This window comes from Colletotrichum jinshuiense, chromosome 6 (genome assembly GCF_051148585.1).
Source record: "Colletotrichum jinshuiense chromosome 6, complete sequence".
Classification (NCBI taxonomy): Eukaryota; Fungi; Ascomycota; class Sordariomycetes; order Glomerellales; family Glomerellaceae; genus Colletotrichum; species Colletotrichum jinshuiense.
In genome coordinates, this window is record NC_139313.1 from 3,136,276 (window position 1) to 3,150,691 (window position 14,416).

The 14,416-nt window shown below is 48.5% G+C and overlaps 2 protein-coding genes across 2 annotated transcripts; both read right to left on the reverse strand.

The window, feature by feature from the left end:
• Positions 1-8,888: 8,888 nt before the first annotated feature.
• EsH8_VI_000800 (uncharacterized protein) lies at positions 8,889-11,319 on the reverse strand (the record flags this gene model as incomplete). The annotated part of the gene is made up of 5 exons (XM_083272053.1): positions 8,889-9,074; positions 9,406-9,474; positions 9,554-10,728; positions 10,781-10,912; positions 10,968-11,319. 5 exons carry the CDS (start codon positions 11,317-11,319, stop codon positions 8,889-8,891), a joined length of 1,914 nt encoding a protein of 637 aa, XP_083127227.1.
• Positions 11,320-12,908: 1,589 nt separating this feature from the next.
• On the reverse strand, positions 12,909-13,340 carry EsH8_VI_000801 (uncharacterized protein; the record flags this gene model as incomplete). Its single annotated transcript, XM_083272054.1, has 3 exons — positions 12,909-13,018; positions 13,078-13,189; positions 13,275-13,340. 3 exons carry the CDS (start codon positions 13,338-13,340, stop codon positions 12,909-12,911), a joined length of 288 nt encoding a protein of 95 aa, XP_083127228.1.
• Positions 13,341-14,416: the final 1,076 nt, after the last annotated feature.

The following is a 14,416-nucleotide window of genomic DNA, read 5'->3' on the forward strand; positions in this document are numbered from 1 at the left end:
CCGACAAGTAAAACCGCGAAACTCCCAACGGCCCCACGACATCCGACGGCCCCGCCCCCTCTCCAGCCGTCCCGCGCTCTAGCCCAATCTCAGATGTGCAAAGTCCATACTTCAACGAGGCGGGGGTGGATGGACGGATGCCACCCATCGCCCTGTTGCAACGAAGAGTATGTGGTCATATTTGAACATGTTGGCTGTGCCTGGCGAGGTAGAAGTCCTATGATGACACGATGATTGTGATGATCCCCACCAGCCCACGGAATTGTTTAGAACCCCTCAACCACGCTAGCCGTGATCCTGCTGCTTCTACGCCCATTATTAGCCCAACTACCCCTCATCTTACAGAATGTGTGCCGGAGAGCCATCTGTTATTACTTTCTACCTTAGTCGTCGAGATTTTGCAGTCCCAATTAGGTGCATTCTTGGCTAATTAAAGGGGAAGACAGCGGACTTTTTCAAAACTGAGCACGCGGTAATAGTGACTAGATAGGTGCGCTAAGCAACAAAGGTATTTCGCAACCGCCTCATACTGCTCACATACAATACGTTGAGTTCTCAATAAATCCGAAAAGACAACATCCGTGATAGTGTTATTATACTGGTAGCTTTGCGGACCATGAGACAACATAGTAAGCTGAACCCAAGGCGCGGTACAAGGCTTTAGGCATTGCATCATTTTCTATGTACAAATCCATCCATTCGTTTCTATTACATACAACATAGTGAATGTAACATAGTCTCATTGTCGTAAATTTAATCTCCAAGTCTTTATTACCATCGTTGAATTGTTTCAGACACCAATGGATTACTTGCGTATCTTATGCTATCGCTCATGGGTTCTGCAAACTAATCATTGTCATAAAAAAGTCACTAATATCAATTAAACAACCATCTCGAAATTCATTTGAACCACTAAAGGAAAGATTTCAATGGGGTAAATGGAAGAGCTGCAATGATTCCAAGTGGTATATCAGGACCAATCCTGGCCATTGACCACACAGTATGGTGCCAATGCACCTTCTCCAATCTCACCAGCCTCACAAGGCTTCACGCAGCCCTCATAGCGTGTGCAGATGACACCAACTTTGGCCAAACAATAATTGGACAAGGTCGCAGTGTCACCATAGTTCTGGTTCACGCCCACTGCACAATTTTAGCAAAAGAACAACAGGATTGAGGACGAATCGTGGATGTGAAAACTTACTAACAACGCCCTGAATTCCAACAAAGTTTGTGATGTTGACGTGACGCTGAAACTGTTGACTACAGTTGCCACAAGAGCGGTAGAACTTTCCGTACTTGTTTGCGTAGAAGCCATCAATGTGCAGCCATCCTTCGCCTGTGGATGATTGTAGAATATTAGCCACTGAAGCACTCTATAAATCAATGTATGTCATCGTCTTGCCGCTTACCGTTGTGCTGGAATACTTTGTCGCTCGCCTCCTTAGCCCCTCCACCCCTGACATATCTCGGACCTGTGCCCTTGAATGTGGCCGCATCCTCACATACATCATCCCACCAGACATTCTCGATGGTACATGGACCACGGCAATGCACACCCTCCGCCTGTGCAGGTCCAATGATTACGTTCTTCAACGTTGCACCATCTTCCAAGATGAAAACGGCGGCTGCTTCATCCTGCTCGGATTGGCCTTTGCAATCGCCCGCACTGCCTTTCCGATCGAAAAGAGCCATCTTTCCGTCAAAGACGGCATTGGCGGGGATAACAGAAGCGGTGGGGAATGACGTGCTTCCTGCTGACGTCGGCCAATTTGTGTTCACTGACGGGTGTGGGCAAGAGACACCTCCAGATGCTTGCCATTTTACGGTGCTCGTTGAAGTGCTCCGCGTCGAAGTGCTACGCGTCGAAGTGCTACGCGTCGAAGTGCTACGCGTTGAAGTCGTTAGTGATTGAGCGTTCACCAAAGAAATGCCCCAGAACAACGCCGAGAAAACTGCAGGGTACATGTCGGTGGTTATGAAAATATAATTCAGAATGTTCTTCGCCTATGCTTGAGACAATTACAGCTTGGTTTTGAATGAAAGAACCAACTTCATTGAGACGGGTCAGGCTTTATACATCTGTTGATTATCTCTCACCACCATATAAGTTAAAAGTGTACATGGTCAACACAGTCTGGAGGCTATGGGATTTGTTCGGGAATCGGTCTTTCCTAGTCGTGGTAAAATGTCCCTGAGAAGTTTGTCCGCCAAGCACTGCATAGTATATGAGCACTCACATCAACGGTCCTTCCTTTTTGGGCTCTTACACATATGCTTAAGCGATCATGGTCGAGTGCCAAGACAAAATAGGACTTGGAACTAGACGTTACTGTATACAACGGCTTGGCTTCTTCCACCAATCGGACTCAAATCAGGAACCCATCTATCATCTGCAAACCGCCGACGCAAGCTCTTAAAATTTTATTTGATATGTAGAAGAATTGATTTATAATCTTTTGAGAAACCTGTTGCATAAACTTTACCTCCTGAAGCGCTCGGTTTTCATGCATGGCACTTGAGGTATGATGGAAAGCTACTTGAGAAGACTTGTTTGCGACCACATTAAAGTTAATAATTATTATTTTGAATAGAAAAATCCATCCAGTCCCATGGTTTACGTTCATAAGGCTCTTTAGCATTGTAGTATTCCCACAGAAAGGGGAGTTTCATTATTGGTGTACGGTGGAAACTGTCAAGCCATATGCCCCCAAACCACTAAGCGCCAATTCAAGAATTGAGACGCCACGAGTGGTTGCGGTAGCTTAGAAAATCGTCAGTAAATATGGATGGCTTGGAACATGAGCTTTTTTATTTTTATTTTCCTAACAGTCTGTCGTATCTATCTGAAGGCTGCATCAGACCATGCATTCCAATGCTCAAAGTTCAGAAAGTTCCAGACAACATTTGGGTCAACCAGATTGGCGTCAAAATCTCCGGGGATCATTGTGTGGTTGAAGTCTGTATCTGATTGAGTGATTCCGATGCCTTCTGATGCAAAAGCGGGCGATGGTTGCATAAGCTGGCCCTCTTCTGGAATTTTGAAGACAGGCTCGCACTCAGCAGTTGAGATCGTTTTCCACTGGCCTCCTGCGTGGGTTTTTGCAGCTACGTTTAGCAGCTCTCTTACAATATCGGCACATCTTCGCGCCACTGCAAGCATCTTCATTGCCTTGAAGATGTCAAGGCTCAACTCAATATTCAACATCACTTCTTCGGCGGGGAAGGGACAGATGTTTGAAATGAGGACATGAAGCAGAACCATACAGGCGTCCAGCAAGTACATGCAGTTGTACCACCTGTTTTCTTTGTCAGAGAACTTGCAAGATGTTGCTTAAGATAGACAGTCGTCTTACCAGGTTCTAAAATATGGGCGGTGAAGGTAGCTTGTGTGCATGAACTTGATAGTTTCGGTTGCAGCATTAACGCAAGATGTTACGTGTTGCGAAACTGCGTTGCGATCTGTTTCCTGGGTCTTTGATATGATGAATTGCCGATGAAGAAGAATCCTTGCATTCAGAAAGCCTATCTTACGCGTCAACGACATGTTATCCCAAAGTATATTTGGGCCCACCGTACGTAGTTTAAGGACTGTCTTCTGCTTCATGGCAAATTCGCTGTCTTCCAATGACGAGGTGTCAAAACGAAGCTGCCGTGGAAGATTTGCTTTCCAATCGTCTAGCTCCTTGTCTAGATTGAGGGCAGTCTGTGAAAGTTCCTTCAGGGACGTATGGCCGCTGTGAAGGCTTAGGTTGTCCGTCATCCACATCAAAATCTTGGCCAAGTCAACCATGGGGTTGATTAGGCAATAGGTTGAATTTGGAAGGTGCTTATATGAACATAGTTAGTCAAATTAGCGACCCCGAGCATTATTTAACATTTGACTTACAGAAGTCTTTGGGAACGGTATGGAATAAGAACTCGGTGCTCGCAACCCCGACTGGCGACCTGCCGAGAAGCACATTTCACTAAGTTGTCAGCATCATCTTTCTCATGAAAGAATATTATAGCACCCACATCTCATGAGAGTATAGAGACCTGGATATATTAGTATAAACGACATTTAGAAATAGAATGCGAGTCTTACCACCAAAGCAGACTTTCTGGGCTTGTGTCCGAGCGGAGATTGGTTGGTATTCCCATGGCCGATGCGGTTCGTATGGCCATGCCGCTGTACATATAACAACTATGAGGCTTAAGAGCATTCTGACCGAATACCGACTAAGAAAAGTAAGCCCTACGAGGTTCCGAATCACGCGAAGCAGCAAATTATGACTTCCAGGTGTACACGACTTACCATCAAGAACAAAGTTTGAGCAGTCTCAAGTGAACTCGATTCACAAATATCCTCCAAGTAGAGTCGGGACCTGTCGAAAAACCTTCTTGCTAGGCGAATTGGTGGATATAATGTCTCTTCTGCTCCAGGCTGTCCCGTCCGGTCCAAGAAGTCACGGGTATGATCTTCCATAAGAAGGGATGTCTCACCGGCTGTAATAGCCCCGATGGCTATGACGACGTTGTAAAGAGCAAGAAATCTGGCTTCTCGACGCATTTGAGAGGACAGTAAGCCATCCGACCTTGACTGTCTAGGCCAAACCTCATCCTCGCAACGTTTCAGAAATGATACCTGCTCAAGAATGGGATGGATGTTGTGCAGATTCTGAAAGTAAAGGCGAACGCACTCGCGCTCGATTTCTGTCGCGAACGCCGCATCCGCCGCACTCAAGGCCGAATCCGGTCCTATACCTTGCTGAAAAGATTCCCGTCCGGTGATGCTGCTTTGTGGGCTAGTTTTATTGTATTGACTTTGGCCAACAATACGGGACTCTGGCGAAGTCGAATAATCGGAACTGTGAAGGAGATTGATGATAGAACTCTGTTTCCTATGTTTGCCTGCTTGTTGTTGTTTCTGTGTATTCGCACGGGACCGAAGTCGTGCCAGGAAGTAAAAAGTGCCGGTAGGACCGTAAAATTCCGCACCCTCTGTGTGCTCGTTGACCTGGCCAAGACCATCGACTTCTTGTTCTGACGAAGCCGATGAATCTCTCTCACGATGGCCATACTCTTGCTGGTTTGGCTGATTAGGCTGGTCATGCTTGAGCGGTTCGTCTAAGCTGACTGGCGATGGGTGCAGATTCTCGGACAGCGTGGGCTGCGGTTGAGGCTGGGGATACAACTGCTGTTGAATCCGTCCAGATGGATCATATATCTTCTTGCTGGGCCTGGGATGGTGTAAGCTTGAACCAAGGGAAGCGACATAATATATTCACGTACATCTCCTCTGGCCCATTCTTGTATGAGCACGAAAACTCATGTCCTTCGTGTACACTCCAGTCAGCCAATAATTGTCAAGCTATGAGAGTGCTAACACTCACGGACGCAATTAGAGCATGGTGAACAACCATCACACTGAATCCATCATCGTCAGTATCCACTCTCTTCTTCATCAAGCTTAGGTTTACACTAGCCTTGACTTTGCGAGCTCGACATGTACCGCACGCGATAGGCGCGCGAGGGCGCCGCTTTCTCTTGAGATTACCAGCGTCCGGGTTATCCGAGCCACCAGCGATTGGAGTGGGGATTTCCGTCCCCATACTTAAACAATGTGATAAGTCACAAATTGCGGAGGATTGGCAAACATATGTGAGTTCTATAAGAAGAAAACGAACCACAAACGAGGGTTCGGGGCAGGGAGGTAAGTTTACTAGCTAGCTGGCCAGTCATCTGGAGGCGCAGCGCAGGGTAGTCAGGAGAAGGATGTGAGACATGGATCTCGGTCAAAGTTTCTAGTGTGGACCCATAGCGCCGGAAACAAAGTCGCCGCTCTGACAGTGCGCCATTTGATCGGACAAATCGGATTCAGCCTTCCGGGAACTGGGGCCTCCGCGAATAAGATGTCATCTGTCGGAAACTGTGTCGGCATCATTGCTTCCAGGGTCATATCCTTCAGCCTCCGTCTGTGATAAAGACGACCGGAAGTCGTCTCTTTCAGGTGGAAACCCCTTCAGACCAAAGGCCTAAGAGATGCATACCCTCTAGAAATCCATAACGATGCTCGAGATTGCTCAGCCATCACGCTCTGAAGGGGCGATCAAGATTGATTTCTCATCTTGCAAGATGAAACCAGGAACTATGCCAATGTCAGATTGTTCAGTTGAAGTGCCCGTTCTCATTGCAGGCGGCGGGCCAACTGGCCTGTTCATAGCGTACTTGTTGTCCAAACATGGCGGTAAGTTGGTCTGTGCCACCAGATGACCATATCCTCCAAGTTGTAAATTAGGCTAACAGCTAGTAGTAAAGTCGCTCCTTGTTGAGAAGTATTCAGAACGACTTGCTGCGCCGAAAGCTCACGCACTATGCCCCAGAACCCTTGAGGTGTGCAGACAGTATGGACTTGACACGAAAGCAATTCGCCAATTAGGCTCTCCTCGAGGCGACGCTTATTGGGTCAATTTCTTAACAAATCTCAGCGGCGATAGAATTGGCTTCTTACCATATGAGCGAATGGATTCTGGAGTTTTGGATAGCACACCTGAGGTAGCTGCGCTGTCCCCGACACTCCAGCTGTCAAATTGTGCGCCCGCCCACGTAATTCGCTAACGGGGTTTCGTAGATGATTCACAATATACCCCAACCAGACTTTGAGAAGTTTATCGCAGAGCAACTAGTAAATGATTCCGTTGTTGAAATCCGTAAAGGGGTTGGTTTCGTGTCTTGTGAACAAGTGAGGAGGCCCCTGAATTTCATTTCCAACTTTCTGTCATGGGATTCTCACCTAACAAGACAACAGAGGGACGATAGAGTTTTCACTACAGTTGAAGAGCGAGCAACTGGAAAGCGGTGGACAATATCATCGAAACATGTCATTGGCTGCGATGGTGCGAAAAGCCAGGTGCGCAGGTCTCTTGGTATTGAAACAGAGGGCGAAGATGGATGTGAGTATTTCCGGTTGTCAGCACAATTTTGCTTCATCAACTTACAATCCACCAGATGAGACAATGATGACGATTCACTTCAATGCAGACCTTCGGCCGGTCGTGAAAGATCGTGTAGGCATGTTGCATTGGGTAGTTGACCCCGCTTGTTCTGGGTTCATCATAGCATATGACCTAGGCGGCAACCAGGTCTTAATTAGCAATTTTGATGTGAGTTGTCCTGCCAGTTTTGATATCCCAATGACTTACAAAAGACAATTTAGTCGAAAAGGCATCCAGTTGACGCGTGGAACGAAGAGCTCGCCCACGCCACTGTATCTGCTGCGATAGGCCAGGATATTCCAATAAAGATCCTTAGTTACAGGCCGTGGGTGTTGAGTCGAAAAGTAGCCAAAGAGTATAAACGAGGAAACGTCTTCTTGTACTAAACTCATTTTATATCCCGCCTTTGTCATGTCCTGGATTTGCTGACATGGAACAGAGTCGGCGACGCCGCACATTCCTTCCCTCCGACGGGTGGCCTCGGCCTAAATTCAGGATTGGCAGACGCGCATAACCTCGCGTACAAGATTGCAGCTGTGCATCAAGGATGGGCCAATCCTGATCTGCTTAATACTTACGAGTCTGACAGAAGGCAAATCGCCGTCGTTTCCGCCGCGCAAAGCGTCAAAAACGGCGTGTCAGTGTTTTCGTTTCTCAAAGCTATCGGTACGACTGAAAATGAGGATCTAAACGAATCCCGGAAAAGGATGTACAAAACAATACATGATCCTTCAAAGCAAGCGTTGATAGCCGAGAATGTCGAGGGACAGCGGGAACATTTTGACAACGTGAGTAGGCATAAACCCGCTCCTGAAGATATTTTCGTGGATACGTACAAACTTTTGAGAAGTAACATGATTGACACGGTTGTGCGATAGCTTGAAATTCACATAGGTTATGTTTATGGCGACACAGAGCCGCCAGCAAGCGCTTCACACTATACACCAAAGTTCAAAATCGGAGCCCGATTACCACACGCTTGGATCAAAGTTCATAACTCGCGCAAAGCTCTGCTGCAACAACCAATAGATACCTCATACGTGAAAGAATTTTCAGAAGAGCAAAACACAGCCCGACAGTTTTCAACCCTTGACCTGGTGACCCCAGGGACCTTTAATATCATCACGGGATGCCGTTCAGCCTGGACTAGGCGGTTCACGGATTGTAAGGAAGCATTAGGCGAAAAAATCGGCCCTCGTCTGAATTTATGGGGAGCGGATAGCGATTTTGTGTTTTCTGGAGAAAGTCATCGCAGTTTATATGAGCAGGATGGCCGATTTTCTCAGGGATGGGCCATTCTTGTAAGACCAGATCAGCACATTTTGGGTTGTCTGGATTTTGAGACTTCAACCAAAGATATGGTGTCTCTAATTCTGAGACACCTCGGTATTGAAAAATAGATCCATTTCAGAAGGATATGCTAGTTAGTACTGCTTTCAGGCTGGCCGAGAGGTGTTTCTAGTCAGCTATTATGTTAAAGCCGAGTATGACCAGTGATCTGAGCACAAAAGAGACGACATGTATATAATTGATAGAATCGTCATGTAGCGAATATTTGATGACAACCCGTTGATGTCTTGAATTTCTCTTCCCAAGACTGAATTAGAACTGGAAATAGTTAAGGAGGGAGGGACACTGTTCACAGCGTCTCTCAAGTAAAGGGTTATGAGGGTCAACACTTCAAATACTTGAGCATACTTGTATATTTGATACGCAGTCCTGTTGTGTTTCAGAGATGTACAACTAAGTTTATGTGTACTACGTTAATCATAAACGGGCATGGTTTCAAATTAATGCAACTTAGTGCTACGAGTGCTGCCTGACAGTGACGATTCTCCCATGAGCTTTCTGTTTATAAATAACTGAATATGTCCCGTAATATTATTTTGGGATTTATAATCCACAGGGGCTTTAGTGTACTCTTACGTCTTTTAAGAGTCGGTAGTCTCCTCGGTGCAAGTCTTTGGTGCGGGCAGCACGCTGCCACTTGTATTCAGGGTATACATCACCAGCAGATATGGTGAGTTTGTTGTTGGTGTAGTAGATGGTGGTGGTCGCTTCCATCTTATTCAGGGCTATTAGCTGGTAACTTTTGTGCTAACTAGCAGTGAATCAGAAACTGGAAACTAATCCTCGGGTAGAGAATCCCATCAGAAGATTCGTTGGTTGTTTCTTTCTGTATTAAGCTACCTGTATGTGCAGCTGTTTAATCCAGCTATTTAGCCAAGACATGTACAGTTCAAGATAATATAAGTCAAGAAGGCGATAGAAGCGTCCTCATTACGACAACCGGGCATGCACCATTCGGCACTCTCACTCCCAGGACCTCATCAACAACAGCTCATGGATTCAGTGTGTATGTGACTTCGTTGCCCGGAACACGGGGGTAGAATTCAAACGTGAATGTCGTCGCCTTCCCGGCGCTGACTATAGCTTGTACAGTCGCAGCAGGGAGGATGAGCTTGGCGCCGTCGTAGTTCCACTGGCCGTTAAAGGTCTACAGCCCAACATGTTAGCTTTCATTCCGAGTCATGATATCCCCCTTCTCTCTTGTGTTGGTAAATGTTGAGACTTACGATTCGGGCTTGCTGGAGTGGACCAAGATACTGCGTCCAATCATCGAAAAGATAAACTCCATCGCTCCGCAACGCCTTCACAGCAGCAGGAACCTTTACACCTTTATAAGTAATAGGAATGTTCAGATCCGCGCCCGTAACAGCCTTGGAGCTCGTCGCTGCCAATGTCGGTACATCCCACTGCACGACCTCGACCTGAGATGACGCGCCAGCGGAGAAGGTCAGTGTTAAGTTGGCCTTGCTTCCCGGAGTGGCTGTGGCGGAGAGGAACTGTGCCAGGAAAGATGCCTTGAATACGATGGCGGACGATGACACGGTATAGTCCTTGTCCGCCGTCAATGTAGCTCCCGCATTGGTCTTGACGGTCTTGACGGTGTTACCATTAAATAGCCATGGGAGTGTTTGGTCGGTGACGGCGCTGCCGACTTTGTTCCAGATGTATGCTGACGAGAACTGTGTGGTTGCTGAGGCGTCGATGGTGCTGTCTGCTAGAGCACTCTTGGTTCCCTTGGAAGCATTGTTAAGAATGCTGACCGACGTCGGGTCACGCCAGGTGTGCGCGTTGCGATCGAGGTGGTCAAGGCCGTTATCCCATATCACAATGGCGGTATTGAGCTCTGTCGCAGTGCGGACCAGTTGATCTGTCCACTTCCATCTCGCAGCGGGCTCCGTATTAAGCGGACTAGCATCAAACTCGCCAATTATCAACGGCACATTCGTAAAATTGCCCCTTACGATCCCTAATTCAGTCGCCATCGCCGCTTTGTCAGCATCGGATCCCCAAATCGTCTTGCCCCAAGCAGAAAATATGAAGTCATAGGGGCTGTAGTAGTGGTAATGCAGAGCCCAAGGGTTCTTGACATTGGAGGGAACCTTAAACCACTGCGTCGTCTTGGCAGCGTCCATACCGCCGCCGACGAGGTTGACGACACGGCGCAAGTTGTAGCCGCCGCTATCAGCAAGGGCCTTAAGGAAGAGCTCGTTGAGGGTGTTGATGCGGGTGCCGTGTTCTGCCGTGGTAGCGGGGGGCTCATTTATAGATTCGAATGAAACGAGGTTGGATTTGCAGGCGAGCTTGCTGCCGATTTGGAGCCAGAGGTTGTAAAATTTGTCGTCCAAGGTTTTCTTGTCGGCGTCAGATGTGGCTTTTGTGACGTCGGCCCAGTTCCAAGAATCTTTGATGTCAGTGAATCGTGTCTGCTGAGTGAAGAAAATGTTGCAACATACCGTGGTGGACGTTGGTCAAGACGTAGAGGCCGCGGGCGGTGGCCATGTCGACTACATCCGAGACGCGCTGGAGCCATGCAGGGTCCACGGTGTAGCTTGGTGCCGCGCTGATGAAATGATCGCTGTAGGTAACTGCAGCGATATCAGCATCTGTCATCACGCCCTCTTTCATAAATCAAATACTAACCCGGGATTCGAACGCTCTTGAACCCGGCAGCCTTGACATCATCAAACGTCCTTTCAGTGACAGGTGGGTTATTCCAAGAACCCTCATTGGGAATAGCGTCTAGCGTGTTTCCCAGATTCCATCCGGGATTCATGGCCTTGACATAGTCGCTCGCCGAGATATCGGTAAAAGTAAAAGTGCCGGAGCAAGCCGTTGGCACAGGACCAGCGGAAGAAGACTTGGTAGAGGTTGTTATCGGCGAAGAGGTGGACACTCGCGCGGTGGTTGTCGCAGGTGGTTTAGAAGTCGTAGTCAGGAGCGTGGTGGGAGGGGAAGCTGCCCCCTCGAGACACTGCGAATACCCTTTGCACATGTTCAGTCATTAAGACGGGGATGATGGAGTGCCCAAGGCTCACACTCGCTCTGTTTCTCACAATGCCACCCCGTAACACATGTTGTCGGTCCTGTCCATCCAACACCGCCGCATTGGCCGTATGGTGTCTGTTGAGCGGAGACTCTCTGCGCCAATGCAAACAGCAAAGCGAAACCAGCGTTGGATCTCATGGCTGCAATTTAAAGGAATAAAGATTGACTGAAAAGTTTCGGGGGGACTAAGAGTGAGTCTACGCAATGTATCTAGGGGAACACCTAGTTATACACACAGGCAAAGTACCCCCTCCGAGGATGTTTCCTTTTTGAGCGACGCATGTAATGAGCCGCGCCTCGGTGACATGTTTCCATCGGATCACACTTACAAGGCCAGACTGGCCACCAACGTGCACGGCACTACGTTTGGTGGAAAATCGTGTGACGAAATGGCGAGAAAACAGCAGGCAGAAAGAGGCTGCTTGGCTGCTAGGATACGGTAGTGAGCAAGCGGAAGCAACTCTTGGACGAGGCAAGACGGGAAACATTCAATAGTTGGCAATACCATCCTCTTTTGGGGACGGAGGCTGCTCATGATACCCCGGATGGGTAGTATCCAACGGCTTCGCGAGTTACATGACGTAAATTGAGGCTCCCGAAACGGGCAACTTGGCTCTGCCTCCGTTACCCCTCAATTGGCCTAGGCTGGCAGCCCGGTGATAAGACAAGTAGCAGTTGGAATATGTCCAGACCTGTTTGGGAAAGAGCACTTGAAATTGAGTCACAAGTCAACCCTTAAACATGGTTGATTGTTTGTAGGGGGAGGAAGAGATTAAGGGGCATTGCTTTAAAAAGCTTATTTCTTGTTACTTGCGATGCCATTCGCTATCGTAATGTATGGTCGGACATCTGGTATTTTCAACCGAGTGATATGAATGGCTAGCTTGGCTTACTCCGAATCATACCGTGGTTCCAGCCATCATCTTACGAAGAGGTCCGCATGGATGTCTTCCTTTAATGGCGTCTCCGGGCGTCTCATCGACGACATTCTTGCAGACCAGGAGCGCCGTTTCCTGGTTCTACCCGATGTCTCGAACTCGCGGCAGTCGTCAAATACGCTCGATCTGATAGGCAAGGGCTCTCGGGACAACAATCTCTGAGAAGGACAACCTGGTCCGGGCGGGCGAGGTATTCGTTACTTTGTAGGCTTGAGCTTTAGATGTGCCAGCTGGAAGCATCCTGGCTTCAGTTGAAATCTTAATACCTCGCCCCCAGTACCCTAAACGCCAGTGCAACCCGGTAGACTGCGCAAGAAGCACCATAACGAAACCGGTTCGAGGTGAATAGGTGTCCATCTTGAGGCGGGCAGAAAGAGGAAAGGATGCGGAAACACCTAGGCACGCCACTGAAGTTCTCGGCTCCGTTATTGTCCTATATTCAGCATGCTGATTATCATTCTCACTCGCATCGATGTCGACAAATCGTAGTTATAGGCGGGCTCGGGGACGTAAACGTATGCATTTGGCTGCGATGCCAAGACTCCAATGCGTATTGCCCGTTGAGACCGTTGTAATCGTAGGTAGAAAGCGTCGAGTGTCATCGCTTCGGCGGTCCAGGCGGCGGGGGCGGGTTTCTCGGCGTGCCCAGGAACTGATTCTTCAACTCCTCAAAAAAATATTGTGCGAAGCCTCGTTCCTCCGGGTTTGCTAGATCCAACTCGTCAACCTGTGTTCCTGCAATACACTATTCTCTTGCGGAGACGTACACGATGCTTCCCCCTGGCGCAATGGCTGATGCGGCATCGGCCCATTCTGCCTCTCGTCAACGTATCGATGGATCCGGCCAACGCCTCGATGGAATCCGGGGCTTCTCAGGATCTGCAAGCCGTCTCCCAGTCAGTTCGCGCTGCAGTCAGGATACCCTACTGGAGGGGGGAGGATTCTGAGCGTCGCAGCTACACACCTGACGGATAATGACGTCCTCGAAGGCCACAAGGGCGCGTAGCAAGATGTTCAACGGCGGTGCCATGTTCAGCGCGTGCCTAATCGTATATGCAGCATGCAAAAGCGCAAAGGGTTGGACCCTGGTTGTCTTTGGCAAAGACGATTTCGGTATTACCCGACACGCTGAATAACTTTGAAGCTCTCATGGATCCCGCCTTAGTAGCCACCGGAGCTTCGGCACTGGCCCGTGCTGACTGCTTAGTCATTTAAGCATCATGCATTTGAGCATCCATTTGGTGGTTGCAACAAACGAGCGACGACATGAATAACCTTCCTAAAGACAGCAGGGAATGGGGGCAGTGCATTTCTCTATCACAGTTGCATGTTCAGGGATAAATGGAACGGCGACCTTGCTGCAGGACTTATCAACTACATGCCCGGCCTCTAGCTTGATTGTTTTCGAGAGTAAATAAATACTGAAAATGGGGGTGGCACGCACAGCCACCGTCGAAGTCGTGAGACACTGTTTCAGTCGTGCACCTGTCATTTTTGCTCTGCACGGCTTGCCCGGTGCATTGATGGGCAATGTTGCTGCAAAGGAGCACTGGTAGCCCTAGTTCCTCCTCGGCCCCCGTTTAAATCCTTCTCATAATTGATGCCGATGTCGCATAACCCCAAGGCGTTGCGAGAAACCTTGGAAGAAGCAAGTGTCTCCAAGCTTTTTCGAAGTCGACGCTTCAGTCCTCCTCCTAATCCACGCGACCCAAGATGCATCACCGACCAACCTGAAGGAAGGTCAAGTGAAGCCTGCCTCATCATATTCGATGACTCCAGCATCGGCGCTATAGTTGATTAGTGGATACAAAGCGGGGTTCGTCCTATCAGTGTGTAAAGCTGGGTGGCCACTGGATATGACCTTCAATGGTGCTTGGAGAGCACTCTGTGGTGGCCTGTATTGCTGACGAGCAAAACCATAGGGGTATCTTGCAAGGCACACGATTGCGTCGACCTTGGCGGCCAACACAAGGAGCTCCATGCCTCCGGTATCTGAATGATGGGTTTACTGCCGCATATTGTATACCCAAGCTGGGTATGTTACTAGCATATTGGTTGCTCCTGGATGCTGGAATAATACGATGTTACGCAGCGAGGTATTTTCGT